Source organism: Eublepharis macularius, chromosome 10 (genome assembly GCF_028583425.1).
Source record: "Eublepharis macularius isolate TG4126 chromosome 10, MPM_Emac_v1.0, whole genome shotgun sequence".
Taxonomy (NCBI): domain Eukaryota; kingdom Metazoa; phylum Chordata; class Lepidosauria; order Squamata; family Eublepharidae; genus Eublepharis; species Eublepharis macularius.
Window position 1 is genome coordinate 10084966 of NC_072799.1, and position 27519 is coordinate 10112484.

At 45.7% G+C, this 27519-nt stretch overlaps 1 protein-coding gene across 1 annotated transcript; it reads right to left on the bottom strand.

Annotated features, from left to right (window-relative positions):
- Nucleotides 1-2875: 2875 nt before the first annotated feature.
- SUCLG1 (succinate-CoA ligase GDP/ADP-forming subunit alpha) lies at nucleotides 2876-27318 on the bottom strand. Its single transcript, XM_054990427.1, has 9 exons — nucleotides 27181-27318; nucleotides 18169-18272; nucleotides 13956-14072; nucleotides 12831-13043; nucleotides 10973-11030; nucleotides 9271-9354; nucleotides 7805-7956; nucleotides 5687-5875; nucleotides 2876-3141 (listed from the first exon to the last, which is right to left on the bottom strand). Exons 1-9 carry the CDS (start codon nucleotides 27242-27244, stop codon nucleotides 3115-3117), a joined length of 1008 nt encoding a protein of 335 aa, XP_054846402.1. The 5' UTR covers nucleotides 27245-27318; the 3' UTR covers nucleotides 2876-3114.
- Between the last annotated feature and the right edge of the window lie 201 nt (nucleotides 27319-27519).

The following is a 27519-nucleotide window of genomic DNA, read 5'->3' on the forward strand; positions in this document are numbered from 1 at the left end:
GTTTCTAATGACTATTGCTCCTAGCTGCCACCATTCGCCTGAGGACAAATTAATCAGTATTCTGCTCCTTGGCTTCTGTTCGTCACTAAAATCAGATACCAATTTCCCAGAGTGATTACAAAAGCCATTAAATAAACTCTCAGACAGTCTTGTTTCTTTCCCTGCAGAAATAGGGCTTTGGTTAAATAAAAAGAAATGAAGAATAATCATGGTTGTGAAGACCAGGTTTACAAGATAATGTCAACCTCAACCAACACAAGCGACGGGTCATGTACTTTGAAGCCTTGGAGGCTAGAAACATGATCTGCTTCCCCCAGAACAACTCTAGCAGAGATGCTCAATGCACGGCATTAATTTCAGTACCACCAGTCAACTGCTTGGCCTGAGCATCAAAGCCCCACCTCTGTCAATATCTGGGAGAACAGCAGCCACTCGATCAAGAGGAGGTTTGGGGAGAGGGCTAGCACTGAAAAAGTTTGGAAAGAGGGAATAGGCATTATCCATTAACTACTTGCTGGCTTGGAAACAGGGAACTGTTTTTTGCATAGGAAAGGAACGATTCTATTCCCTCACAAAGAGAAGCTTGGGGGGACATATGCTGATTCCACACACATTGGATAATGCACTTCCAAGCCTCTTTAGAGACCATTTGGAACTGAATTTTTCATGTGTGAAACAAAAAATCCACTTCCAAACGATTGCTAAAGTGCATTGAAAGTGCATTATCCAACGTGTGCGGAATCAGCCATAGTTGGTCTGCAGTAGAACAGCAGGATTTGAGTCCAGTGGCACTTTAGAGACCAACAAGGTTTTCAGACAGTAAGCTTTCAAGAGTCAGAAGTCCCTTTTTCAGACACAAGTAGAAACGGAGATCCCTGACCCTTTATATTCCAGCCAAAGGAGAGATAATTTTCAAAGTTGTCTGATTTAAACACCCCTTTTCAAGCTCATTTCTCCCTCATGAGACTCTGCACGTTTTTATGAACCAGTCTTTTCCATCTCCTTACTCTGGTTAAAATGTGTTTCTTCAATGTCATTCTTGCATCAGAAAAATTCTCAATGTCAGTAAGCAAAGCAAGGTCAATCCAAATCAAATCCGCCACTCTTAGCAGCCATTGCCGTTCCACTTGCAGAGACCTGAAAGCAAGCTACGGCCATTTTAAGGTTGAAGAAAATGAATGAGCCACTGGGAAAGAATATCCATTTCATCCCCTCCAAAAGGGGGAATTTGCCAGGTGCCACAACAAACTGCCTGAAATATTGAGATGCTTGTTGCGGAAAAGTTGTAGCAGAATGGCTCAAAATAAAGGTGCCGCACGAATGCATTTAGCTTTAGTCAATTGGTCCCCGATGTTTCACTAATGAGTTAGGAACCACAGATTTCACCATTATGTTGCCTTACATATTATCTGTTGCTTTAAATGTGTACTCCTATATACTACCTGTGCTTTATGTTGTTTAATGAAAGTCCTAGAATTGATTGTGTTCTGTTTCAGCAATTCTTAAACCTCACATTGGATCCTTGCTAATGCTATGTCTTTGTAAACTTGTATTCATTTACCCTATGGCATTGTTTATGAAAATGTCCTTGATACTGTATGGAAATGCCTGCCCTTGTCCTTGCCACTGATTGTACTAGTCTCACACGATGTAATCCGCCTTGAGTCTCAGTGAGAAAGGTAGAATAGAAATGACATAAAATAAATAAATAAATGTTCACCTTTAAGACGAACGTGAGAATTACAGCAGAGAATTCTTTACCAGCATCGATAATTTAGCCCAAAGCTCCACACCTTCCCTCTAACCCCACTTAACATGGCTGTTGCAAGGCCTGTGGGCCCATCAGTAGCAAAACTTATCAGCTGAGGATCATTAGTAATTTAAAAGGAAAAATATCATCAGTAGAAGTGTTCCCTTTCTCCTTTAATTGAAGCAACTCCTTACTAGTTCAAAACACAAAAACTGAACACTCTACACGGGCCGGAAAAATATTCCATCTACAATTTACAAAGCACCATAAATTTTCCCTAAGAGCTATGATTTGGGGTCCTAAATGCGGCAAGAAGTGGGTTTAAACCAGACTGTTGGTTTATAGGCAAACACTGCCTGACAACGGAAGCTCTCCAGGGTCTGAAGCACAGAGGGGTCACATCTCCAGGAGCTGCTATTATAGATCCCTTAACTGGAGATACTAGAAAGTGGATCTTCTGCAGGCAAAGTGCATGCTTAATTACTGAACCAGCTAAAGTTTGACTTCCTTCCCCCAACTTGACTCATCCACTCAGATGTTTCAATACCGGCTTTTGAAACTCCGTGGGACTTCCAAAACAAAACAAGATCAGATTTCTTATGTTGGCACGCCTTTACTTTTAAAAAAGAGTGCAGTCTGAAACACCTTGATTTGTTCCTTCTCAAAATGCCCTGTTTTGACATTTCCGATTTTTACTTCTGTCTTTTTATCTAACAAGTAGCCCCCCCCCACATCTCCAACGTGAGCGAGGCTAGGCCTTTCGATTCCCACTTGGTCATGAAGCTCACTGGAGTTCTTGGGCAAACCATCTCTGTCTACTTTGAAAGAAGGATGGTCTTAACATGGAAACAGATAAGTGCCCTGTATGAACAAGTACGCCGTTCTCTCCATAAATATGTGGATCAGAAAAATTCAAGAACTTGCTTTACATAAAACTGAACATCACCAGATGTGCAGAACCAGCGGCTTGTGGATGACAAAAGACTTCCCTGTAACACCACAGATCAAAAAGCAATGGCAGTTTAAAATATACGTACCCAGAATATTTCCAGCTAGTTTAGCGATTGGCTTTTGATAGCCTTTAAATTATTTGATAAACAAAACAAAATAAAGAGAGAACCAAGCTTCAGGGTTTCAAATAAATCAAGTTTAGTGGTAGATTTATTTGTTTTCTATGATGTACAATCACGCCTGAACAGAGGAGCCACTGAAATAAACCTTGTGGCTTTAAAACTGAATTCAGAAAACAGATGACGGCTGTATTCAGGCAAAGAAAAATTAGCGCGTGAGGAGGACGGAGAAAGGCAGGAGGCAACGGGTTGTGCTGGCATTTCAGTAATGGCACGTTCCAACGAGGCCTCTTTCTACAGGATTTTTCTCTTCTCGAACTCCTTTGGGGATAAAAAGGAAAGAAAGTTTCATGAGAGCTGAGACAGGCTAGTAGGCAATTGCTCCTTCTCCATTACAGAATTCGCGAGAGAGGTTTCTTATTTTGTGTGGACCTTAATAAAGGGCTCTTAAGTACAGGAGCCAGCAAGTGACAAACACCCCAAAGGACATGATCTCCCCAAACGCATTCTCAGAATCTCGTCCCCAATGTTTGCCTGCCCTGCCCCTCTTGGTAACATTGGATCTGCTCATGTAACAGTGGAGCTTTTGCAGGAAAAGATGGAGAGCTAGTTTGGTGTAGTGGTTAAGAGCGGCAGGACTCTAATCTGGAGAATGGGGTTTGATTCCCCACTCCTCCACTTGAAGCCATCTGGGTGACCTTGGGTCAGTCACAGCTCTCTCAGAGCTCTCTCAGCCCCACCCACCTCACAGGGTGATTGTCGTGGGGAAAACAACAACATACATTGTAAACCGCTCTGAGTGGGTGCTAAGCTATCCTGAAAGGTGGTATATAAATTGAATGTTATTATTATTATTGAAGATCTGCTGCTCTAGTGTCACAGAGAGCCCACCGTAGCCCAAGAGCAGGTAGCTGCTGCCTACTGTGGTGGGGAGATCACTAGAAACTGTAAGTTTTGGTAAATTAAGCCCCTTCATCTATGATCCCAACAGGCAAGCATCCGGGAAAAGGAGAGGAAGGGAGGAGGAGCCTCCTTTCTGCAGCCTGCCCAGCTGCCTCTTGGGCCTTGGCCTCTCAGATTCCACTATGCAGGAAATGGAGGGAGAGATGCCAAGGTGTCTTCGATCGGCCAGCTTTCACCAAGCTGTATCTGTTAGCAGACGCCTTTTTGAGAAAAAGAAGGCAGGATATAAATAAGATCCAACTATGAGTGAGTTTTTGTTATCACTTTTTTTTATCCCGCCCTTCTTCCAATGAGTTCAAGGTGGCATACAACCAACATCCTGTGCGGTAAGTGAAGCTGAGAGAGAACGACTGCCCTATTTACAATACCCTTCCCACCCTCTGCCTTTTTCCACTCCTCATATCTGACAAAGGAGACTCACGTGGTTCGTCAGAGCCCATTTCTGATGAACCGCCATGAACTTTAGGCTGGTTCGTTTGGTTCATTTTTTGGTTCGTCACTGCAGACAGACTGGTGAAATTGATCAATCAGTTTCCTAGGCAACAGGGGATGGACTTCCTGCAGACCTTCTGCTGACCCAGAAGTGACCTTCTGCTGACCTGGAAGTGACGATTTGCTGACCTGGTTGTGATGTTTTTCACAAACCAAATGAACCGGTTCGCGAACTGGGGCAGGTTCGTGAAAGTTCGTGGTTTGTGAAATGCAACGAACCAAAAACTGCATGGTTCGTTTTTTTCTGGTTCATGCCCATCTCTACTTCAAAGGAATGAAACTGGAGGGTTCCACTCAGGGCTAGGTCTCAGGGCCTGGCTTTCAGGAGAAAGTAGGCTAATTTCAGTGACCGCTTTTGAGAGGTTGTGTTGTATCGGAGCCCAGTTTTGGGAGAAAGCAGACTAGGTCTAGTGAATATTTTAATGAGAAGACAGTAAATGTCTCAGAGGCTAGTTTCTGTGGAAAGCTGGCTAAAGAACTGGAATTTCCAGTAGGAGCTCTCACACTTATACTGTGTGGTTGAAGCAAGGCCAAAGATTCAACTCAAGAATAAAAGCTTGGCTGATAAGTGTTCTCACACTCCCGAATTGTCAACGGAAACCTCATAACTGAACGGGCCCAGCAAATACTGTTTGTTCCACTTATAAAGAGTTTCTAGCCTCTGAGCTTAACCATCCTCACTTTCCTATACAAAAAGGGACAATAAAAGTCACATGATTTCCCCCCGTTTTCCTCTTGTATACTGGAATTACTACTCTCAGAAGCCACTTAGGGCCTGTCTGTCAGGTGGAGGTTGTGGCAGAGACCACTCTGGTCAAACAACACATTATGCAACCTCTGCTGACTTTCACAGGGTGGCAAGAGACTGAGAAAGTTTTATAATGCTACAGTGAATCAAGACAGCACTTCAGGAGACAGGTCGTGAGGTTATCAACCCGGGTTTCTCTTGCTCTCTGCTCCCCAAAGCCTTGCAGAGCCTTTTATGCAAGAAACCTCTGCACACAAAAAATATCTGAACATTCAAGGATGACAGGACTTCTGTTGCTCAGTAGAGTTAGCTCTCTTAGCCATACAACATTAACAGCTTTGGAGGTGGGAACACAGCAGACCCAGAAAGCAATCAAAACACCTCTTTGCTATATATTGTTTTTGATAGTATGTCTATTTTTAATGTTACTTTTTGTTGTATTATTCTGTAGTTTTAATAGTTTGTTACATATTTTGTTTTCGATATTATGTTTACTATCTAATGTTATTTTCTGTTATATAGTCTGTTTTTGATATTTTTCTACAGTCCGGTGCTAATTTCTGGGGTTTTTTATTTCTTTTTAAAGACAAGCTCCGCAGAACTCTAGTCATTCACTGACAAAGGGCGCAATTCCCACCAGCTCGCGAGACCGGCTTCACTAACCTTGTAGATAGTGGAGCCGAGTTGAGCAGGAGACATAGTGACAACCGCACCAGCATTCTGCAGGGCAGCAATCTTCTCTTTTGCTCCCCCTTTCCCCCCAGCAATGATGGCCCCGGCATGACCCATCCTTCTGCCGGGAGGAGCGGTGATTCCGGCAATGAAAGAGACGACCGGCTTAGAGTCCGGACCCTGTGAGAAAAGACAATGGGGTACATGGAAAAAAGGAAGGAGCGAAAGTAGCCCAAGAAAGCACAGCCAGCCAACAAGTAGACATCTAAGTTCAAGAAAGCGGATACAGAAGTGATGCTGAAGGAGTCAGGACTCCAGACAGGGAAAAAAAGATGCAGATATAGGCAACAGAATTCCTGTACAGAACAAATGGTGAGCAAGCTATGAAATACAAGCAAAATATTTAAGCAATCCTGATTACTGGACCCAGCTTCAGCATCTGAGATTTCAGGAAGAAACCTACATGAGAAAGAGTTAGAAAGTTGACTTTGGTGCTTTTTGCTGTTTTTGTGATATTCTGGCTCTGGGACCGAGCCTACCTTAAGGACCACTCGGAGTTCTGCCTGCCACAGAGAAACCTTTGCTTGCAGTGCATATAGCAGCAACCACTCTCCGTTTGTAGGAGCCGTAACTCATCAGGAAGTGAAGCTTGGAGTCTGAAACTGGCCACCCACCGCCTGTGTTCACATCCCCATTCTGCCACGGAAGCTTGTTGAGGGACGTTGGGTTGGTCATTCTCTCCCATCCTAACCTACCTTGCAGGGTTGTTGTGAAAATAAAATGGAGCGGGGGAGGATGTTGTGAGCTGCTTTTTGTTCGGATTGGGGGGGCTGGGGTATAAATGAAATAAATCTACAATAATAAAAAATGGGTCTGTCCATCTGTTTGTTTCCAGCAGGCATAACTCATCAGAAAAATAAAGCCAGTAGTTTGAAAATTGGCCACCAACTTCAAGATGATGATGGAAGTTGCAGGGTCAAGAAGAAGGGAATAGGGGTTTCCTGGCCCGGATTACCTCTTGCTGGATGACTATGGACCAGACATACACACTTAGCCTAATTTACCTGATAGGGTAAGGATGTGTCTATCTGGAATTGCAAAACCCTTGCTTTGCGCACACACAACTTTATGTAGCATGGTAAAATAGCAGGAGACAGAAGAAAGCTATTTATTTTAGCTCCTCAAGGTAGCATAATCAGTGTAGTATATAATGCAGCCTTACTATCTGTTATAACCTGGTGCATTCTGACACTGAGGGAGAAGAGCTGCTGTGGCATGCACCACACCACCTTGACCCTGAGGAAGAAGATGTGGAGCAGGTTTGGCATACTCCAGGGCACCCTAACCGCTGGGAAGAAGGGGAGAGCAGGCGTGCAGCGCTAAGGGAGGCAGCGATACAACTGCAGGGCAGAGGGAAGAGGGCCTGCAGGGGTAGTGAAGGAATGCACAGGGAGACTGTCAACCAGCACTAGCTCCCTGTGGAGGAAAAGTCACCTCTGCTATAGAGATCTCCTTGGGAGAAAGGGTCTCTTCAAGAGTCAGTTGGGGGTGGCCAAAAGAAGGTGCATAAAAGACCCCAGCAGAAGAAAAGGGGCTGATTGGCACAGGCTGGGAGGAGAGTCACCAGTTAGGCTGGGAGTCCTCTTAGCATCTTACATTAAAACCACAGTAGTTCTGTATGCTGTAATTGCAAATGAAGTTACAAGGGGAGCAGTTTGCATACATTCAAGGTTCAATTAGATCCACAATGAACTGGACCAAGAGATAGGGAGCGGAAAGACAACAGCCTCTAGCAATGGCTCCCAAGCGCTCACATGAGCTTGGGAAGTGCTAGATCTAGGCCCTCTTGCAGCCCTCTGGCTTCCTCAAGAAAGCATATAAGGAGAACACCACCTTTTGTTTCACTTTTCTCATGCAATATTCTAACCAGAGGTGTAAAAATAGCTCTTCTGTGGGCATCTTTCTGCATGCAAAATGGCACTTTCCCATCTAACCCCATGCCTTTAAAATGTTGAGAGCAACTAGATAAGTTTTAAAGGACTTATCCACTCTCTTCTCAAGAATAACAACATCTGTGCGTAATATTCATTTAGAAACAGTTTCGCTTACGGAGTTGTTTTTCCTAAGGAATTCAGCAGCATCTTCTTCAGCATTTCCACCGATCTCACCTATCAGGATAATCCCATCGGTATTTGGGTCCTTCAGGTAGACCTCCAGGCAGTCGATAAAATTTGTTCCATTGAATGGGTCTCCTCCAATTCCTGAAGGGATTCAAAGACAGCTATGATGATGAGGAATGTGCCACTTTTAGGGGCCCGCTTGGATGACTCATCATTTAAACAAAACAGACATATAAATACACACTACATACATACTATCTACAGAGTAGATAATACACGGTCCAGAATGCAGCGGCACAGCTCTTGACAAGGATGCTGTTCTGGGCCCATACGACACCTTTCTTGCGCCAGCTGCACTGGCTCCCAGTAGAGTTCCAAATCAGGTTCAAGGTGCTGGTCTTGATCTTTAAGGCCCTGAGTGGACTGGGACCAACATACCTTCGGGACCACCTCTCACCCTATATACTCCAGAGGGCACTTCGCTCAGAAGGGAAACATCTTATGGAGATCCCCAGCCCCAAGGAGATCCGTCTTGCCTCGACCAGGGCCTGGGCCTTCTCGGCCCTGGCCCCAACCTGGTGGAACTCTCTGTCTGAGACAACTCGGGCCTAGCGGGATCTTTTAGCATTCCACCGGGCCTGTAAGACAGAGATGTTCTGCCAGGCTTTTGGTAGTTGAGGCGGGCAGGCCTCCTACCGAGGGGGGGAGAGACCCCCCCCCTGGTTTTTAGCTCATTGCTGTGTATTAGCCTCTGTAGACCCAGTGATCTTGCAGGACTGTGAAATCCACTGTCTTTTTAAATGTTGCTGCCAGTTTTAAATTGCTTTTAGCTATGCGTTATTTATTGTATAGTGTTTTAATCGGGTTGTGATCCGCTCTGAGTCTGCATTGTGGGGAGAGTGGACTATAAGCCTAATAAATAAATGAATAATACGATCTACCTATCAAAACATGCTCTCAAATAGCAAATTACAAACAAAATGTGAAAGGGGGAGGAGGAGAGTAGAGAGAGTTTCTCGCTAGTTTCTACAAATGTGCTTCTTTATATACAAAAGTCATTCCCCCCCTGCTCCCAAAAGCACACATTGCACACGAGAGGGCATGAAAAGTCATGGAAGAAGGGAACAGTTTAGAAATGGCCCCTCTAGGATTCTCTGAGCTATCAGTCTGCCGAAGCCCCCGATCTCTCCTCCCTCCTTTTAACTGGCTCATCCGGTCAACTTTCCACTTCTCCTGAAACGTTTTCACTCCTCATTGGCCTTTTTGTTGTTGTTGTTGAGATTTTCTTTTCCTTCTGGCAACTTCCAAACCCTTATTTTTCTGCACACCCAAGGAGTCTGAGTAAGCAGTGGTGCCCACCTCATCTATGGGTGGCCCGATGCGTGGATGCTACTATCTGCGGGGGACCAGCTAGTCTGCTATTAGAAACAGCAAGGAGAAAGAAGAGAAACTCACCGACACAAAAGGATTGTCCCAGCCCTACTTGAGTGGTCTGATGAACCGCTTCATACGTTAGAGTTCCAGATCTTGATACAATACCTGAACAGGAAGGAGGGGAGAGTATTTTGAAATAAGTGGCGGGCCGGCCTTAGCATATCTTAGTTTGTATGCCCCAAGGGCCATAAACAAGACACCGAACATTCAGTCTGAATTATGAATTTCAGAGCCTCAATACAACAGGAACCTCCAAACCGTAACAGCCCAATTCAGTCCAACCTGCACTGGGGGACCTAGGAAATGGCCAATAATGATTGTTTCCCATCAGCTGCAGCCCATTGATGAGAAAGCAACACGATGCAACAGAGAATTATTCACCTGAACAGATAAAGCTGCCTTATCTCAAGTGAAAACAATGGTCTGTCAGGGTTAATCTGCCTTCCTGTGACGGGCAGCAGTTCTCCAGTGTCTGGGCTTGAAGTCTTTCATATCACCTACTTCCTGAACCGTTTTAAGCAGAGATGCGGGGGACTGAACCTGAGACCTTCTGCATGCCAAGCAGATGCTCTACTGCTGACTCACAGGCCCCTGCCCCAATGTTGCGTTTGTACCAGAGATCAAATAAGAGCACCAAAAACTCAAGCGGGACGGACTCCACCCCTCCACACATTATTTCAATCAGGGCTTTTTTTCTGGGAAAAGAGGTGGTGGAACTCAGTGGTGGAACTCAGGACCGTACAATGACGTCACTTGGGGTCAGCTGGAACAAGAGGGGGAGTTTTCTAAAGTTTAAATCGCCCTAGGTGAAAATGGTCACATGGCTGGTGGCCCCGCCCCCTGATCTCCAGACAGAGGAGAGTTTAGATTGCCCTCTGCGCGCCGCTCCAGTGGTGCAGAGGGCAATCTAAACTCCCCTCTGTCTGGGGATCAGGGGGCGGGGCCACCAGCCATGTGACCATTTTCAAGAGGTGCCAGAACTCCGTTCCGCTGCATTCCCGCTGAAAAAAAGCCCTGATTTCAATCATCGGTGGGATGGAAACCAATTTTGAACAGGACAACTCCATACAATAAAATCTAAATTCTAGACTGCAGTTCCAGCCAACGAGTCTTCAAGAGTTCTCCAAGCAAGGCGCTGCAAGGTGTTTATGGTTGCATGTTTCTGTCTCTGACATACGCTGAACAGGCACAATGCGCTATCCCCCAACGAACCCAGAAATAAATACGGGGATCAGCCATAAAGAAGAACGCAAGCCACACCGGGGATAAATTCTCATTTCCAGCCAGCTGGCATTTGTCACCTCCTCCACACTGAAGTTGGAGGCTTTCATCTTTCAGCAAATGTTTTAAGGCAGGACATAACTGAGACTGACTCAGAAGTCGGCCTCCTCCTGCAACCAAACCATCTGCTGAAGCATGAGAATACCAGACTGCAGTGAATGGCAAAATACAACCATTTCCTGTACAAGAATTTTATTTTTTATGGCCCGGAGTGCTTGTCCCTGAATCCAGCTGCCGGTACAAGCAAGACGCAGCAGGGCACTGTTCCAGCAGCACTGGATGTGTCAACACAGATATGTCCTGGTCAATTTGGTCAGCATGTGAATGTGAGGAGCCACCACTGTTAAGGCGCAGGGGCGAAGTCTGCCGAATGTACAATAAAACTGCGATGGGATAAACGCACCTTCAATTTCAAGGTTCATCAAAACCATCAAGATCTTACCAATTCTGCCTTTCTTGTGAATGTGGCCAGGCATGATGCCGATTTTACATTCTCCGGGCTGGAAAAAACGGAAACCAAAACAGGAGTCTGATCAGATTTCACTTCCATATCATGAATCATGGAACTGATAGAAAACTTTTTTAAACTTCCGACAGATGTCAAACCCTTCCCCACAGTGACTCGCTTGCTTGCAAACCTCTGCATGCCCACAGCATACCACTGTATTTTGCAGAGTACAAGGGGAACCACGCACTCAGGTCCCGAGGATGCCACCAAACCCTGTGAGGCCTCATGGGCACTCCTGCACACACAGAACCCATGCTACAGCTGCCACTGTGGTGCAGAGGTTAGAGTATTGGACTAGGATCTTGGAGAACCTGGTTCAAATCCCCGCTCTGCCACAGAAGTTTGCCGGGTGACCTTGGGCCAGTCACATGCCCTCAGTCTAACCTACCTTAGAGAGTTGTTGTGAGGCTAAAATAAAGAGCAGGAAAACAATATAAGCTGCTGTGACACTGAGAGATCTCTGTCTTTTGGTGGTACACCTCTGAAGATGCCAGCCACAGCTGCTGGCGAAACGTCAGGAACTACAACGCCAAGACCACGGCGATACAGCCTGGAAAACCCACAACCATAAGCTACTTTGTCTCCACTGGGGAGACAGGCGAAGTATAAGTGAAGTATGGTTGTTGTGGGTGAAGTAAATAAAAAAATTGCAGTAGGCTTCCAGACTTCACCAGATGCTTTCAAGAAAGGACTTAACTGCAGCTAGCAAGCCGCCAGTCAGAGAAGCTTGTCTGCTGTAACAGATATAGGGACGTTACTGATGTGTGGATCGGGAGTGGCACAGGGGCTGAGCACAGGTCTCTGATTCAAATCTCACCTCTGCCACTAACCCACTAGGGTGGATCCTACCCCTGTCCTGCCACTCCACTGAGCGTAGTTTATTCATTCATTTATTTATAAAAATAATCATGCCCCGCCTTTCCTGTTGGCTCAATTATGAAGCCTTTCTCCAATCTAAGGAGCTTTCCTCTGACATTCAATGGTTCTTCTTCCACTGGCGGAAGAGCCACTGCAGCTGGAGGAAGGCTACTTGGAGGACGGTTGGATCCACCGCACTATCTGGTCTTCAGCAAAGTTACTCTTTCTCTCAGCCTCGTTTGCTCCCCCCCCCCCCAAATCAGAAATTTGTGGGTAACAGCATCGGCCTGTCCCTGCAAGGGTCTTGAATGTGCTACAACGTGACAGTGTGTATGAACTGCTTTTGATGCCAAAAGTGGAGATAAGATCATCTCCATATTAGTCTGTCTGTAGCAGCAGAAAAGAGCAAGAGTTCAGTAGCACCTGTAAGACTAACATAACTTGTGGTGGGGTATGAGCTTTCATGAGACACAGCTCACTTCTTCAGGAATAAGTGAGCTGTGGCTCAAGAAAGTTCACACCCTACCACAAATTGTATTAGTCTGATAGGTGCTACTGAATTGCTCTTTTCTAATGCCAGAAGCGTTACACAAATACTAAGTATTATCATCATCATTGCCTTCTCATGGCATAATGAAAAGGGCTATCCAAAATAGCTAGACACACATTGGTTGTACCCCCCCATAACAGAGTTAAGAGGCAGCGATTTGGCACCTAACAAGTCCTACCACTTAAGGGAGATTTCAGTCTCTGTCTCGCCATTTCCCAACCTAACATGTTAAACCAACTATAACCAGAGGGAAAATACTGGAGCGGAAGCCAGCGTCCTAATGAAAAGGAACTTGTAGCAAAAATCTACAGGCCTCCATTTTGCAAAGAAAAAAAAAATCTCATTTGGGACCCTGACTCATTTGAAGGTCACCCGAGCCCTTACGTTGATGACTCCTGGGCAGTTTGGGCCAACGAGCCGTGTCTTGTTCTGACGAAGCAATCGGTGCTTAACCCGAACCATGTCTTGCTGGGGAATACCTTCAGTGATGCACACCACCAGGGGGATTTCCGCATCAATGGCTTCGTTGATGGCGGCAGCGGCAAATGGAGGCGGCACGTATATCGCAGAGGCGGTCGCTCCTGTTTGTTGTTTTGCCTATGACGCAATGATATGAATGGGAAATAAATCCACTTTGTTAAAATGTTCGATATAACACACTGTCACCTGAATGCAGAATTCCCTTTTCGTTGCTTGGATATTTTGACAAAGTCTAGATTCTTAGGAACTCTGCATATGGACTGCTACTACTTAAAACTACATAGCTGGAGGTCTGGCAGAGACGTGAGGGCACAGGGTACAAGCCAGCCTTGGTCTCATGCACGGAACCTGCCCACAAGCCACAAATCTCACTTCTGCCACTAACTCACTAGCAGGGATCCTACCCCTATCTTGCCACTCCACTGAGCACAGTTTATTCATTCATTTATTGATAAAAAATATTTATGCCCCACCTTTCCCTTTGGCCCAAGTAGGAAGCCTTTCTCCAATCTAAGGAGCCTTCATCTGACATTAAATGTCAGCCTGAGATTCCTGTGTTCTGTTCTGGGAGCAACAGTTCCAGTGCTGCTCCACACAGGGATCGGCTTCCCCGTTGTTTTCAACATGCATGCAAGGATCGGGTCCGTCCACTGAAATGAGCAGGTTAGCTCATGAGATCTCCAAGATCAAGGACAAGCCTTCGGTTTAGGGCTCAGATCTTACACTTTATGATCGCAGCAGTGCTTGCGGAAGGGAACTTTCTAAGCTCCCCCCTTGGAAACCCTAAATCAGCTATAAAGGTGGCAAACAAATGCATTGAAAACACAAATTAATACTGCAGCTACTAATCCTGCCCTCGAAGATTAGTAGACCTCTGCAAAAAGGGAGTGGAGGGGTGGGGGGGAAGCAGGGTCTGAAGTGAGAGCTTGTGGAAATCATTCCCCTTCTCCTGGGAGTGAGCAAAAAAACTATGTTTAGGAGCAAAGCCTAACTTTTCACCTCCCTCTGCCCTGTAATATGTAATATTACCTCCTTCACTGAGTTAAAGACGGGAAGCCCCAAATGAGTTTTGCCCCCTTTGCCCGGCGAAATTCCTCCCACTAGATTGGTGCCATATTCCAGCGCCTGCTGACTGTGAAAGGTACCCTGCAAAAGACATACAAACCGGATACAAAAAAAGAGTGAGCAAAGCAGAAAACGAACGGGCAAGAAATTAACAGGAGTAGTACAAGAGCACAGTAACCAGCACATCAGAATCAGAGACAGGCTATAATTTCAGTGCCCTGGGAAGCTGTATTTCTACCTGCAGGGAAGACTTTTCGGGGTTTTGATGAGAGGAGAAGCATGTAAACAAGGAATTCCCCAGTTTACAATTTTAAAGGGTACCATCTGAAGAGGGTCATAATTACTCTGAATAAGAAGGCTGCAGTACACCAAATATGCCGATGCTCCATTCCGCAATCTTCATCAGTTTGGAAGTTGCTAATGCACAAATCGACAGCCTAGAAATACTTCCCAGTGACCATAAAATTAAGACTTACATACCAGCAGTCCACGATGGAAAAAACACTTCCAAACATCTGATGAAGAGAACTGTGGTTCTCGAAAGCTTATGCTACAATAAAGTTGGTTAGTCTTAAAGATGCTACTGGACTCTTTACTATTTTGCAACTACAGACTAACACGGCTAACTCCTCTGGAACTACTTCCAAACATTAAGTGAGGAATGAGAGGCTATAATTAGAAGATGCCGTTTGCAGTACAGACAGGCACGGAACAGAAAAGACGGCTTCCCTTTTTCTCCACTGAAGCGTAAATGTCTGCTGAAGTAGGACTTCTAACTAGTTAAAGTGCTGTTTAGCAATCAGATGCCTTTTAGCTTATTAATCAACTGCACTGAAACAGCATTTGCATATTTCCAACACCTTACCATAGGTACCCTGTTGAGAGATTAAATTTTATAACAATTTAACAAACAAAAATTACCTCGTATATCTAAGCCAATATAAGACTACCATTTGTTCTCTCATTCCCTATTGCAACAGCACCCTAGAATGGGGGTAGTCTGAAAAGACAAATAACGGAGCCTTTAATACTCAGCTCCAGAGATTAAAGATTGATCCTCAACACCCCGAATCAATCAACTACAGCTCAATTGGATTAATCTGCCAGGCTTTCAGTCCTATTCAGAAATGCTGCGTAGGAGAGTAGCTTGGCACATTTTAGCAAAAAGTGACAGAGCCAGGCAGTTCAAATATTACAGCAGCCATCCAGAAGCCAAGAGAGACATTCGAGCATGGTGGCAGTCCCACATGGCTGACATCGCACACGAGAGCCAACGACCACATGGAAAATCTTCAGGTCTGCATCACAGGTCCTCCGTTGCCTGGATCCAATTCTCCAAGGAAGCAGCTCTTGTGTGTTAAATGGAGTTGCCTCCACAAACGGATGGATTGTCTTAATTTCCCCTACAGCCTAGGGCAGGAATGTTGATCAAATACTTTGATAACAACAACAACAACTGCACTTATATACTGGTCTTCAAGACAGATTAGTGCCTCACTCAGAGTGGTGAACAAGTTAGTGTCATTATTATCCCTACAATACAGCTGGGGAGCTGGGGCTGAGAGGAGTGGCTTATTCAAGGCCACCTACTGAGCTCATGGCAGTAGTGGGATTCGAACCGGCAGAGTGCTGATTCACAGCCCAACCACTTCACCACTGTGCAACAGCTGACCTCCTCCTAAACGACTCAAGTAAAAAAGGGCTAAGTATTCCACAAAGCCAAGAACACTGCTAGACGTAGGGGACAGATGACTTTCTGAATGTTTTCATTATGTTATTTGTCCATAATGGCAGGAGTAAGAGATGCTGTTCCTCAGCCTCGCAGTCAGGGGCCAGTCTAGCTGCTCAGCAAAGTTTCTCCCACAGGCCACCTGCAGGCATTTCGAAACTGGGCATGGTCTATTTAGCCTTTAATGGATTCGTTTTTTTAAAAAAAATATTAAGTCCTGCTCAGAGATTCAGGGAGGCTGGGGCCACTTCCAACTTTTGAGGCTACTTGCCATTAAAAAAAAACAAACAGGAAAACAAAGTAAGTCATCAAAAAGAAACATTCTTTGAACAAATTTGAGGTTCCCTTTGAACTGGAGACCCAAACCAAACGGTCCGACCTCCTCCGCCCCCATTAGCCCCGACTTCTGTTTCAATTATTTCTGTTTTGAACTGCAGGCCGGCAGTGGTGTTTCAGAATGAAAGTAAAAGTACAGGACTATTCTATTCATATTTATAGAAATATACCCTAAAGTTACAATGACTACATCTTTTTTCAGAAGTTAACGCTGTTTCCGCTTATCCCAGAGGTACTCACTCCACAGCTTGTGGAGTGCCACGACTGCAATTAGTGTCAATCACAAGAGCCACATAACTACTTTATATCCCACGTGCCACCCTAAATACGCCCAATATAAGATGTAACTATTAACGTTAAGTGTGTGTATAAAGTGTCGTTAAGTCATGGCTGACTTAAAGTGATCCCATAGCATTGTTAAGGCAACAGAGGTTGTTTGCCATTGGCTGGCTCCGCGTAGCGACACTGGACTGCCCTGGTGGCCTCCCATGCAAGTACTAACCAGAGCTGACCCCACTTAGCTTTGGAGATCTGACAAGACTGGGTTAACCTGGGCCACTCAGGCCAGGGCAATTTTTTTTTTATCCCTTTAAATTTCCAATGTATTTTTGAGCACACTTAAATCCCCAAATAGTAAAGAGTCCAGTAGCACCTTTAAGACTAACCTACTTTATTGTAACGTACGCTTTCAAGAACCACAGCATCAGATGCATCTGACGAAGAGAGCCGTGCTTCTTGAAAAGCTCATGCTACAGTAAAGCTGGTTAGTCTTAAAGGTGCTACTGGACTCTTTACTATTTTGCAACTACAGACTAACAGGGCTAACTCCTCCGGATCTTACATTACCAAAGTACTTCTAAGCATGCATGTTTGCCTCTCCTTACCACGGCTGAACCTTAGTGGGTCCTTCGGTAGGACTTCCTTGTCTGCCTTCCCACTCTCTCCCTAGCCTAAGGCACAGCAGCTCAGAGGAGAGAGCAGTTCCTGGAAAGGAAGCAAGCCATCACCACGGAGGCTACCTTGTTCTTTTCCTAGGTGGCTGCCGGGGGGGCGGGGGTGATGATTTCTCTTCTCTGTGGCCAGAGAAAGGTGAGAGATGTTCGAGAGAACGGGCCTCTTCCTTCCATACCTGGCAAGCTCAAGGAGGCTCGGAACTTACTTTCTCTCTGGAGGCTGTTTCAAGGTAGGAACCAGCCAGCCCCAAGCCCCATTGGGCAGGGTTCTTGCCCCTTTCCTGGAACATGGAGGAAGGTGCCACCGTGGGGAACAGTGCACAGAAGAGCCACAGGTGGCATGACAAAGAGGCACAGGTGGCTCCCAAACCACTGACTATCTCTAAGCTAATCTATTTGCTTCTGTAATTAGCATTAATATCTACCTGCTGGTGATTTTGTTGCTGATACACTCAATTCTTTAAGGATCTGACAGGTCAACTGAGCAAAGCATTTGACCAGCCAATGGTGAATGGTGGTGGCCACTCCTAATTCATAGCAGCCACAGCTGTCCAAGTGGAAGTGCCTAGCAATGGGAAAACATACTATACTATACTAAAACATGAATTAGAAGGCTTCACGATACATGTATCTCCTAAGCTTGAAGCAAGGATGCTGCCTCAAACAGAAACCTATCATTTTATTACACTTTTATCCTGTCATTGCTCCAAGGAGCTCGGAACCACAAACACCCGCCTCTGCATTTTACACTGGCAATAAGCTGATAAAGTAAGTTAAGCTAAGAGACAGTGGACTGGAGCCAACCAACCTTTCCATTGGTAAAAAAGGGAGGGGGGGTCCACCCAAAAGGCCATGCTCGGGATTCCTGGACCTGCATGGGCAGAAACCATGTGGGATGGGGGAGGGGTGTAGTAAGGAGAGAAACAGGTTAAATCAAGTGAAAAAGTTCACCGGATCTAGCCCCGCAATTGGCCTGAAATCACCCAACGGGCTTCAGGATAGAGTACAGACTTCAACCCAGCCTTCCGCACTACTAGTCCAGCGCTCCAGCCCCAACATGGTGCTCTCCAGCGAATAAATCTCTTGGCGCCCACCGAGCTTGAAAGCCACTCACCGCCAAAGGAGAAATGTACAAGGAATGGATTAGCCAAACACGTACCTGTTTGCCAGTAAAACCTTGACAAATGACCTTTGTATCTTTAGTGATGTAAAGGTTTTTCCGCGTTGCAGCGTATGAACAATGCCGTACTCCATTTTTCTGCACTAGGAAAAAAAAATAGGAAAGTTTAACTGGTAATCTCATTTTGCGTTTTTTTTGTGGCAACCACGTCCCGTTTTTGCCAATAGACTGAGGGGAGCTCAATTAAGAGTGTCCAGTTGCAGTTCTCGGATCAAGTGATGTTACACAAAGAGCAACCACTATCACAGCTCATTGCCTGTTAGAGCCTGTAGGCACCTTCACAGTCCTGATACAGGGTGGTAGACACAACCACAAAATGGCTGGTGAGGGAGGCAAAGCCAACCACAAAATATTAAGGTGCGAGGTTGGGCAAGATTCGGGTTCAGTAGCATCTTAAAGATCGACTAGATTTCCAGGGTATGAGCGTTCAAGAGTCAAAGCTCCCCTCAAAAGCTCATACCCTGGAAATCTAGTTGATCTTTAAGGTGCTACTGGATCCAAATCTTCCTCTTCTTCTACAGACCAACACGGCTACCCACCTGAAACAGAACTTTAACAGAAACTCTTAAACAGAGCTTCTGCCTGAAATATTGAACAGAATGACTTTTTAAATGAACATGTTGTTTTAAAATATTTTCCTGCATACACCTTCGGTCACACAGTGAAGATCCTTGTGCTGTGATAGCAGCTGCGGCTGAAGCAACTTTAAGAAAAATCTGCACAGCCAACCTGATCTCCAATGGCCTAGCAGAAGCGCTGCTGCGAAAAAGCCCGGCCCACTTTTTAAAAACACTTAATAAGGGCCAAGGAAGGGGTCAGTGGATGCCACGGTGCCCATAGGCACCATGTTGGGGACCCCTGGCATACGGATTACTCTCAGGAAAAGCAGAACTACGCACGGGGAAATAAACTTCTGGATTCTCCTACAGGAGTGGGAGAAAGGCCCCATCCAACTTTGCTTGGCCATGTAGGGAGTGTTCTCCAGATGGCTGGGAAGGACCTGGAGTGGCGGCAGTTTGCCAAGGGAGGGAAAGGTTACAACGGGAGAGTCCGGAAGCTGCTTCACACGCTGTTCTCCGTGGGCAGTCACTGAGACTGAAACTCACTGAGCTGGCTCTGAGCTGCAAAGCTCTCTGTGGCTTGCAATCTGGCTATCTTGGGGAGTGCCTCCCTTCACCCCAGGCTTTGCAATCAGCTCATTAAACCTTGGCTCTCAGTACGCCAATCACTTCTCATGGTTAGCAGTGGGATTTTTTTTCTGTGGTGACCTCTGAGTTATGAAATCCCTTCCCCTGAGAAGCCAGAATGGCAGTTGTCCTTGCTTCTTGGTGGACACCAAGTGAAAAGAAAGCGAACCCGGTAAGGTTGTGGAAACTGAGCTGTGGGTTTTGGCCTGGCAGCTGCTGCAGCTGTGCCACTGGCACCCTGTCATGCTGGTTTTCAAGTTTCAATGGTGACTTTCGGAGAGTACATACTGCTGCTGTTTTAATCTTTGCATGTTAACCCAGCTGAAAGGTGATATGGTGAGACTGTAAAATCTTTGTAATTAACTAGTGGCAGTGGCTCAGTGGCACAGAATCTGCATGGCGTGCAGAAGGTATCAGGTTCAATCCCTGGCATTGCCAGTTAAAAGAATTGGGTAGGAGGTGATGTGAAAGGCCTCCACCTGAGACCCTGGAGAGCTACTGCCAGTCTGAGTAGGCAATACTGACTTTGAGGGACCAGGGGCCTGATTCACTATAAGGCCGCTTCATATGTATGTGTCTAAGTCCCAGTTTGTTGCATTAAATTACAGCTGGGAAACAAACACCAAGTGGACATACACTTGAAGCTGCAACAGACCTCAGACATCATCTAGTCCAACCCCCTGCTCAACACAGTAATATGCAACTACAGCATTGCCAACAAAAGACCATACAGCTCTGCTTAAAGACCTTCAGTGAAGGGGAGTAGAGATGGGCACGAATCAGGAAAAAAGGCAAACTATGTGGTTCGTCAAATTTCACGAACCACGAACTTTCATGAACCTGCCCCCAGTTCGTGAACTGGTTCGTTCGGTTGGTGAAAACGGCACATCCAAGTCAGAAAACCATCACTTGCGGGTCAGCAGGAGGTCACTTGCGGGTCAGCAGAAGGTCTGCAGGAAGTCCATCCCCTGTTGCCTAGGAAACTGATTGATCGGCACCAGGCTGTCTGCAGTGACGAATCAAAAAACCAACCAAATGAACCAGCCTAAAGTTCATGCCGGTTCATCAGAAATGGGATCTGACAAACTGCTGGTTCGAGAACCACGAACCAGCCTGGTTCGTCATGAATTTCCGTTCATATTTTGATTCGTTCCCATCTCTAAAGAGGAGACATCCCCCATCCTGGCAGTCTGTTCTACAGCTGAACAGATCATTAAAAAGATTCTCCTAGAGTTTATGCAGGATGAAAAAAAGTTTTCTCAAGAGCCAAGTGAACCAGCAATCTTAAAACATTCATGCCTAGCCCAGGGCAGCCCTGGCCCCTTCGGGAGGTTGCTTTCACCTCCAGATCTCAATGTTTTTCTGGCCGTGTGCAAAGTAACTTGACTCCACCCTATGGAGTTTCATGACGGCTCACAACCAAATGCAACATGTTGGGGCAATAATGGAAACTTCCGACATAATTCAATAAACATAACAGGGTTTTTTTTTTCCAATCTAGACCAAGGTACACTGTTTCAAACATAAGAAGTATATAAAATTTTCAAAGTGCAAACTTGATGGCAGATCTCAAGATAACAAGAAAATATGAGAGGAGAAATATACTAATTCTGCTTCTAGGGTGTTCGCTTCTCATTTCAGCCCAGTGCACGCAGCATTCAGGAGTCAAAACGACTCATAGAAGCAAGGAATATAAAGAGTTATATCTACAAGGCACAAAAATGCCACCTTACTTTACTTTTATTGCCCAACTGCCGATTCATGTTATTGGTTTTCTCGATGTCTCCAAGCCATAAAACAATTACAGCGGGCATCAGATAATCTTTCTTCAGTTAAACGTTCAACAAGACTTCACACTGGACGCCCTCCCACCTCCGGAAGTCTTTTTCTTCAGTTTTTGCAACAGGAAAAAAGGAGACGTGGGAGCACTAAATAAAAACTGCAATAAAATATTGTCTCTTTTGAAACGAGCTAAATGTTTAAGACAAGGCTTTGCTCGAAATCAGTGCGGGCAGGCAGAACATTTTCCAATGCTGTATTTTTCCAAGGAATTTTTTTTTGCCCTACATATATTAATCTAGTCTTGTTTACCTAGAGCCATCAGGGGCTGCTGTGCTGGAAATTTAGAGGGGCTAAACGTGGGGTATAAAGCATGGATATGAACCAGTGCTCGTACATGGTATAGTTGTCTTTTTTTGCTAATGTTATTTAAATTTTCTGAACATTATGTTTTCATTTCAATTAAGAAATTTTTACAATGCAGTTTTTCCAAGAAAACCCACATCTCCGCTCAGAATGTGTAATATGAAGATTTTTATGTAAATAATTCCATAGCGTTAGCCGGTGGTATTTCCTGTGTACTCTATAGACACACACAAATAAACATATGTTTACTGTTTAGATGTGACTGAAACTGTTCACAACTAGTATGCTATAATGTATATGAGGACAATACACTGCTGTGTAGATCCACGGTAAAAAGTTTAACTCAGTATCCAAATATGGTGGCTATTACAACTTGATATAAGCAACACATTTTCTTTTCCTTACAAGGAAACATGTGCTGTCTGTTTCCAACATTTATCAAAAGATACTAAGGTACATGCGCTAAGGTAGCAATAGGTGGCAACAATTAGCAACTCTCTGACACTGGGTTTGTTTACAATCGTGCTTGTAGAAAACTAAAGCGTTCATACTTTAAAATTTCATAAACGTACCACAGTTTAGGTGAATAGCTGTGCTAGCCTGCAGTGGAACAGCAGGATTGGAGTGCCCCCTTAGAGATCAACAAGATTTTCTGAGTGTGAGCTTTTGAGAATCAAAGCTCCCTTCTTCAGACACAAGTAGGAATGGATATCTCTAAGGCTTTAAAGCCCAGTTAAGGGATATACCAAATATATAAATATGCCAAATTGTACAACTGCATATGATTAATTATGAGCAATGCTTCTTAATTATGTTACAGCAATAAAAGAAAGCCAGGGTAGTGTAGATCTGGGAGACCCGAGTTCAAATTCGCACTCAGCCATGGAAGCCTGCTGGATGACCTTGGGCCAGTCACACTCCTTCAGCCCAATCTACCTCACAGGGTTGTTAAGAGGATAAAATACAAGAGAGAAGAATGATGTAAATCACTTTGAGTCCCCGCTAGGGAGAAAGGCGGGGTATTAATAAAGTAAGCCGCATCAATAAATCAAAATACATATAGGCTTAAGTCGTATATTTCAATCTTTCGCCAAATTTCTTTCGGTGAGACATACATCCCCACCCAGTTTCTACTTCACATAACTTCTAACTTGGGGGAAAGAGGAAATGCACCCCAAACACCAGGCATCATACTAGCAAAGATGTTGCATTATCTGTAGCATTCGGGTTAACATCTGCAGCTTTCAGTCCAGGGCGACAAATGCAGTGATCGAGCAGGACTGCTCAGAAGCAACTAGCAGGGATCTTAAGGTTGTCTGCAGAAGTTATCACAGCCTTCCTCAAAAGAGTTACCTTCTCCACAAGCTGGGAACTAGTTACCATTAGTCTCCCTCAAGCCAAGTAGCAGGACGTGGGTTCCTGCAGGGCACTATTTTGCTACCCACTAGTTGCCTGTAATTAAGAATAGGCAAAAACCTGTGTGTGTGTGTGCACGCACACTTTAAATCTAGAGCTTTGTGGCAGGGCAGGGTACAAGTTGTATAATGCATAAACCAACAATAGCAAAACCCTTGTTTGCAGAAATAATCCCGTACTCCAGTGCTATAGCTGTTAAAAGACAAAGGACAAAGACGCAAGGAGGAAAGGAATGCAGGGCCCGTTGGGGGGAGAAAGAAGACTTGATACAGCCTTAATTCGGGGTTTGGCACCAGCTGAGTACTGAACGAGAACACGCTGTTCACCAGCCGAAGCTCAACGTTTGTCAAAGTCACAAATGCCATGCAAATTAGTATTAATTACAAACCACCAATGCACACACGTTTTGCTGAAACCCAGGCTCACGATTTGGTTTCAGATCTGGCCCTCAGCGATGGCAGCTCCGACTTCACCAATCTCGACGGGGCTAAATTGTCCCTCTTCTTGCTCTGAGCAACAGGTGTCTCCTTCCAGACAACGAGAGCTTGATTGGCAACAGGAGGCAACCGGATGCAGGAATACTTGGGCTCAAAACACATGAGACAAAATACCTAGATTCAACTCGTGTTCTCTTACCTAAAGGTTTGCCAGGAAGTGTAGGCGTCCTTGCAGCTTAAAGTTTAGCATTTACAGTGCAGGCGTCCTTGCAGCTTAAAGTTTAGCACTGTGCAGCAGGGAGAAGTGCAGGTGTCCTTGCAGCTTAAAGTTTAGCATTTACAGAGCAGCAGGGAGGGAAGTGCGGGCGTCCTTGCAGCTTAGAGTCTCCCGGTGCAGCCAGGCGTCGCTCTGCAGGGCCAGGCCAGGTGAGGGGAAGGGAAAATGCCGTGATGCACCTTGAGAGTGGGAGGAAAGGCGCCCCATGCCTGCACTTCCCTCCTCTGTAAATGCTAAACTTTAAGCTGCAAGGACGCCTACACTTCCTGACAAACCTTTAGGTAAGAGAACACGAGTTGAACCTAGGTATTTCATCTCGTGTGTTTCAACTGTTGGTCTCAGATCTGAAACTCGGCTGTAAGGCAGACAACCTTCTCGGTTGCAATTTGCAAATGTCAGTTCATTTACTTGTGGTTTGTTTTTTATTTATATGCCCTCTTTATCCTCAATCAGGACCCAAAACGGCATATCACATTGTCCTCCCCTCCTCCATTATCGTCACAACCACCTTGCGAAGTAGGTTAGGCCAACAGAGATTGTGACTGGCCCAAGGTCACCTGCTGAGCTTCCATGGTAGAGAAAGATTTGAACTAGCTGTTCCAGTTCCTAGTCCACCACTTTAACTGCCTCTCCCTTACTGTCACACTAGCTCACCATGACCTGTAAAAGGGACAAAGCTAGAAAAGCTTCCCCTTAATTCATTTCCCACCCCTTTGTTTTTATTCCACTGGTTAGCATAACTGTATTCTACCACTGCATTGGAGAGCAGAAGGAACTTAATTTTAACGGGGCTTTCATCACCGTCTGCTCTGTACCTCCAACCCCCCGCGGCCTCATGGATCATCCAAAAGTAGACCATGGAAGGCCTGAGAGCACTCCACTGCAGCAGCTAGAGATCTAGAGAGACACAGCCCCTATGGGGCCACCTCTGCAGCACTCAGCACCAGCTAAGAACAAAACAAACAATTACAATAGGAAGCACCAGGAGGGTAGAAGCCATTCCCCCATTGTCTTGCCTAATAGCCAACGGGAGAGAAATTCAACAGGTAAAACTTTTCACATCATGTTAAGAAAAGCTCTGTCTACTTCCTGCCAAGCTGCCTCAGAAAGCAAGGCAGACAAGCCAAGAAAAGAGAATTTAGAGTAACTGGAGTTGTAGGAGAGGTGGAAGGGGGCAACGAGCACACAGTATTGAGAGGGGGCAAACAGAATTTGTTCTCCTTCTGCCGTGACACTTGAAATCAAGGGTCAGCCACTAAAACTGACAAATATTCAAGGCCTAACCAAAGAAGGTTCTTCTTCAAGCAACTATAGTTAACTTATCACAAGAAGGTATTTGAAGAACAGAGCTTTGACTCTCAAAAGCTTATACCCTGAAAATCGTGTTGGTCTCTTAAGGTACTACTAGACTCACATACCATAGTTAACCTATGGAATTCACTGCTATGGGATGCGGTGGAGTCTTTGAACTGAAATTCTGAGGAACGCTCTCAATTCACGGCTCATTATATTGCAAACTTAGAACATAATCTTACACATGATAATACAGAGGCAAGTCCCACAGCACACAATAAGGCTGCTGTCTACATACCGGTGGCCACATTAAAAGGCTGAAATTCTTAAAATTCAGTGTGGCATAAGCATGTCTAAACTATATTGTCTGATACACCAAGGAATATTTGTTAATCTTTAAACTACTGAAAGTCTCAGTCCAGAGCATGGACAGTTTCAATTTCCAGTCCTTTCAACTGGATTAGTCTTTAAGTCTCTGTGTTTGGGGTTCCATCCAGAACTTATCCGTGTTTATGCAAAAGTAAGCAAACACCCCTGTGTTCCACAGGAATCACCCCATTCAGCAACTTTTATTTCCAGGTGGGTCAACATGAGGTCAAGCAGCAAAATAAGTCTAAAGCTCTCAATGTTTTGATTCAAAAAGGAGTTCAACTGAATGCAATAGAGCTTGCTTCTGCATTGGTGAGGAGTCCCGTCTGCCAGTTAAGATTTGCCTCTCAAGCTCTGCTTTCTGTGCCTTCAGAGGTGAAGCAGGTGGCAACGACAGACAGGGCATTTTCAGTGGTGGCACCTTGCCTGCGGAATGCCCTCCCCCTTGAGGCTCACCTGACACCTACTTCACTGTCCCTCTAGTGCCATTCCACAGCATTTCTTTTTTTTACCAAGGCTTCTAGCTATGAAGTTGATTCTTCAGATGTTTTATGGCCTGCTTGCTTCTAGCCTAGCTATTTTATGCTGCTTCTACAACCATTTATTTTAATGTGGATAATTTACATCGTTGTTTGTACAGTTTTATGATACTCGTTTTTTTACTTGTGAGCTGTCTGGAGCAGGTCTTGGGAGAGGCATTCTCTAAACAGGCAAAAAACAACTACGTTTCCAGGGCATGCGCTTTCAAGAGTCAAAGCTCCCTTTTTCATATATGAGGCGTAGAAAAATCAAGCATTCTTTATAATTCAGGCATTATAAAGATTCCTCCTTTTTTCCCACTCCTTGTATCTGATACAGGGAGCTCTGACTCTCAAAAGCTCATGCCCTGGAAATCTACTGGACCCGAAACGGGCTCTTCTACTTCCAACCAACATGAATACCCAGCTGAAACTAAACAGACAAAGTGAGTCAAATGGGTCTCTGAAGGACTCTTAGCTGCCTGGTCACCCCGTGTTTTCCCATGAACAAGCTGCAACCCTGAAGCCTCCTTGAACGCTGGATTAGACAGGTGGACTTGAAAGTCAAAGAAAGGGTGGGTTCTTCATGTCCACCCATACTTTTTCAAGGGGCGGGGAGACACCTTTCATCCCAAGATAGGGTTGTCAACAATGAGCTCTTCTGGAATTACAACTGATCTCCAGACTACAAAGATCAGTCCCCCAAAGAAAATGTCAGGTTTGGGGGTGGACTCTACGACATTATACCCCACTGAAATCCCTCCCCTCCCCAAAGCCCACCCTCTTCAGACTCCCCCCCCCAATCTCCATGAATTTCCCTACCTGGAGCTGGCAACCCTAAGCCCACGAATCGTGCTGCTTACTGGATCACAAGTCTGTCTATCCATTATTTTTGACTAACGAAAGGGGAGTTGCAGCAAGGCTTGCCAACCTCCAGGCGGTAGCTGGAAATTTCCCTGAATTGCAACTCTCCTGCAAGCCACAGAGAGACCTTGGAGGAAATGGCAGCTTCGGAAGGTGCACTCCAAGGGGCATTATAGCCCACTGAGGTTTCTCCCGTCCTCAAACCCCACCCTCCCAAGGCTCTATCCGTAAATCTCCAGTAATTTCTCAACCTGGAGTTGGCAACCTGATGACCCAAGCCCAGCCTGCACAGAAAGTCTTTTCCTGACCTCGTTTACTCGGAAGTAAGCGCTCCACAGCGGCCAGCCCCAAGGTGGGGGAGGGAAGAGGGGCAAATACTTCCACCGCTCCCCCCCCCCCGGGGGAAAGGGCAGAGTTAAGGAGAGGGAGGCCCGGGATCACGTGACAAGGCCTACCCCCCCTCAAGGGGCGCCGGAGCCACTCACGGAGTAAGAGGAGGCGGCCGAGGCCCCGCCGGGCGCCCCCCGCGCCGCTCCCGCAGCAGGACATGGTCGCCGGCCTCAGCCCTTCGCCAATGACACGGGGCCTCGGCCCAGCCGCCCCAGGCCCGCCCCCTCACGCGCACGCGCGAAGACTGCGCGCCCTTTCGGAACGCCTGTCCCCGCTGAGCAGGCGCCGGTGAGGTCGACCCTCAAGGGGCGGAGAGAAAGGGAGAAGGAAGGCCCCTTGACGCAAAGGTTTGTGGGGGTTGTAGTTTGCTGAGAGGGAGGCGGGGGAACAGCGCCGTGCGGCGGGAAGAGGCTTGAACGAAGGAAGGCGATGGA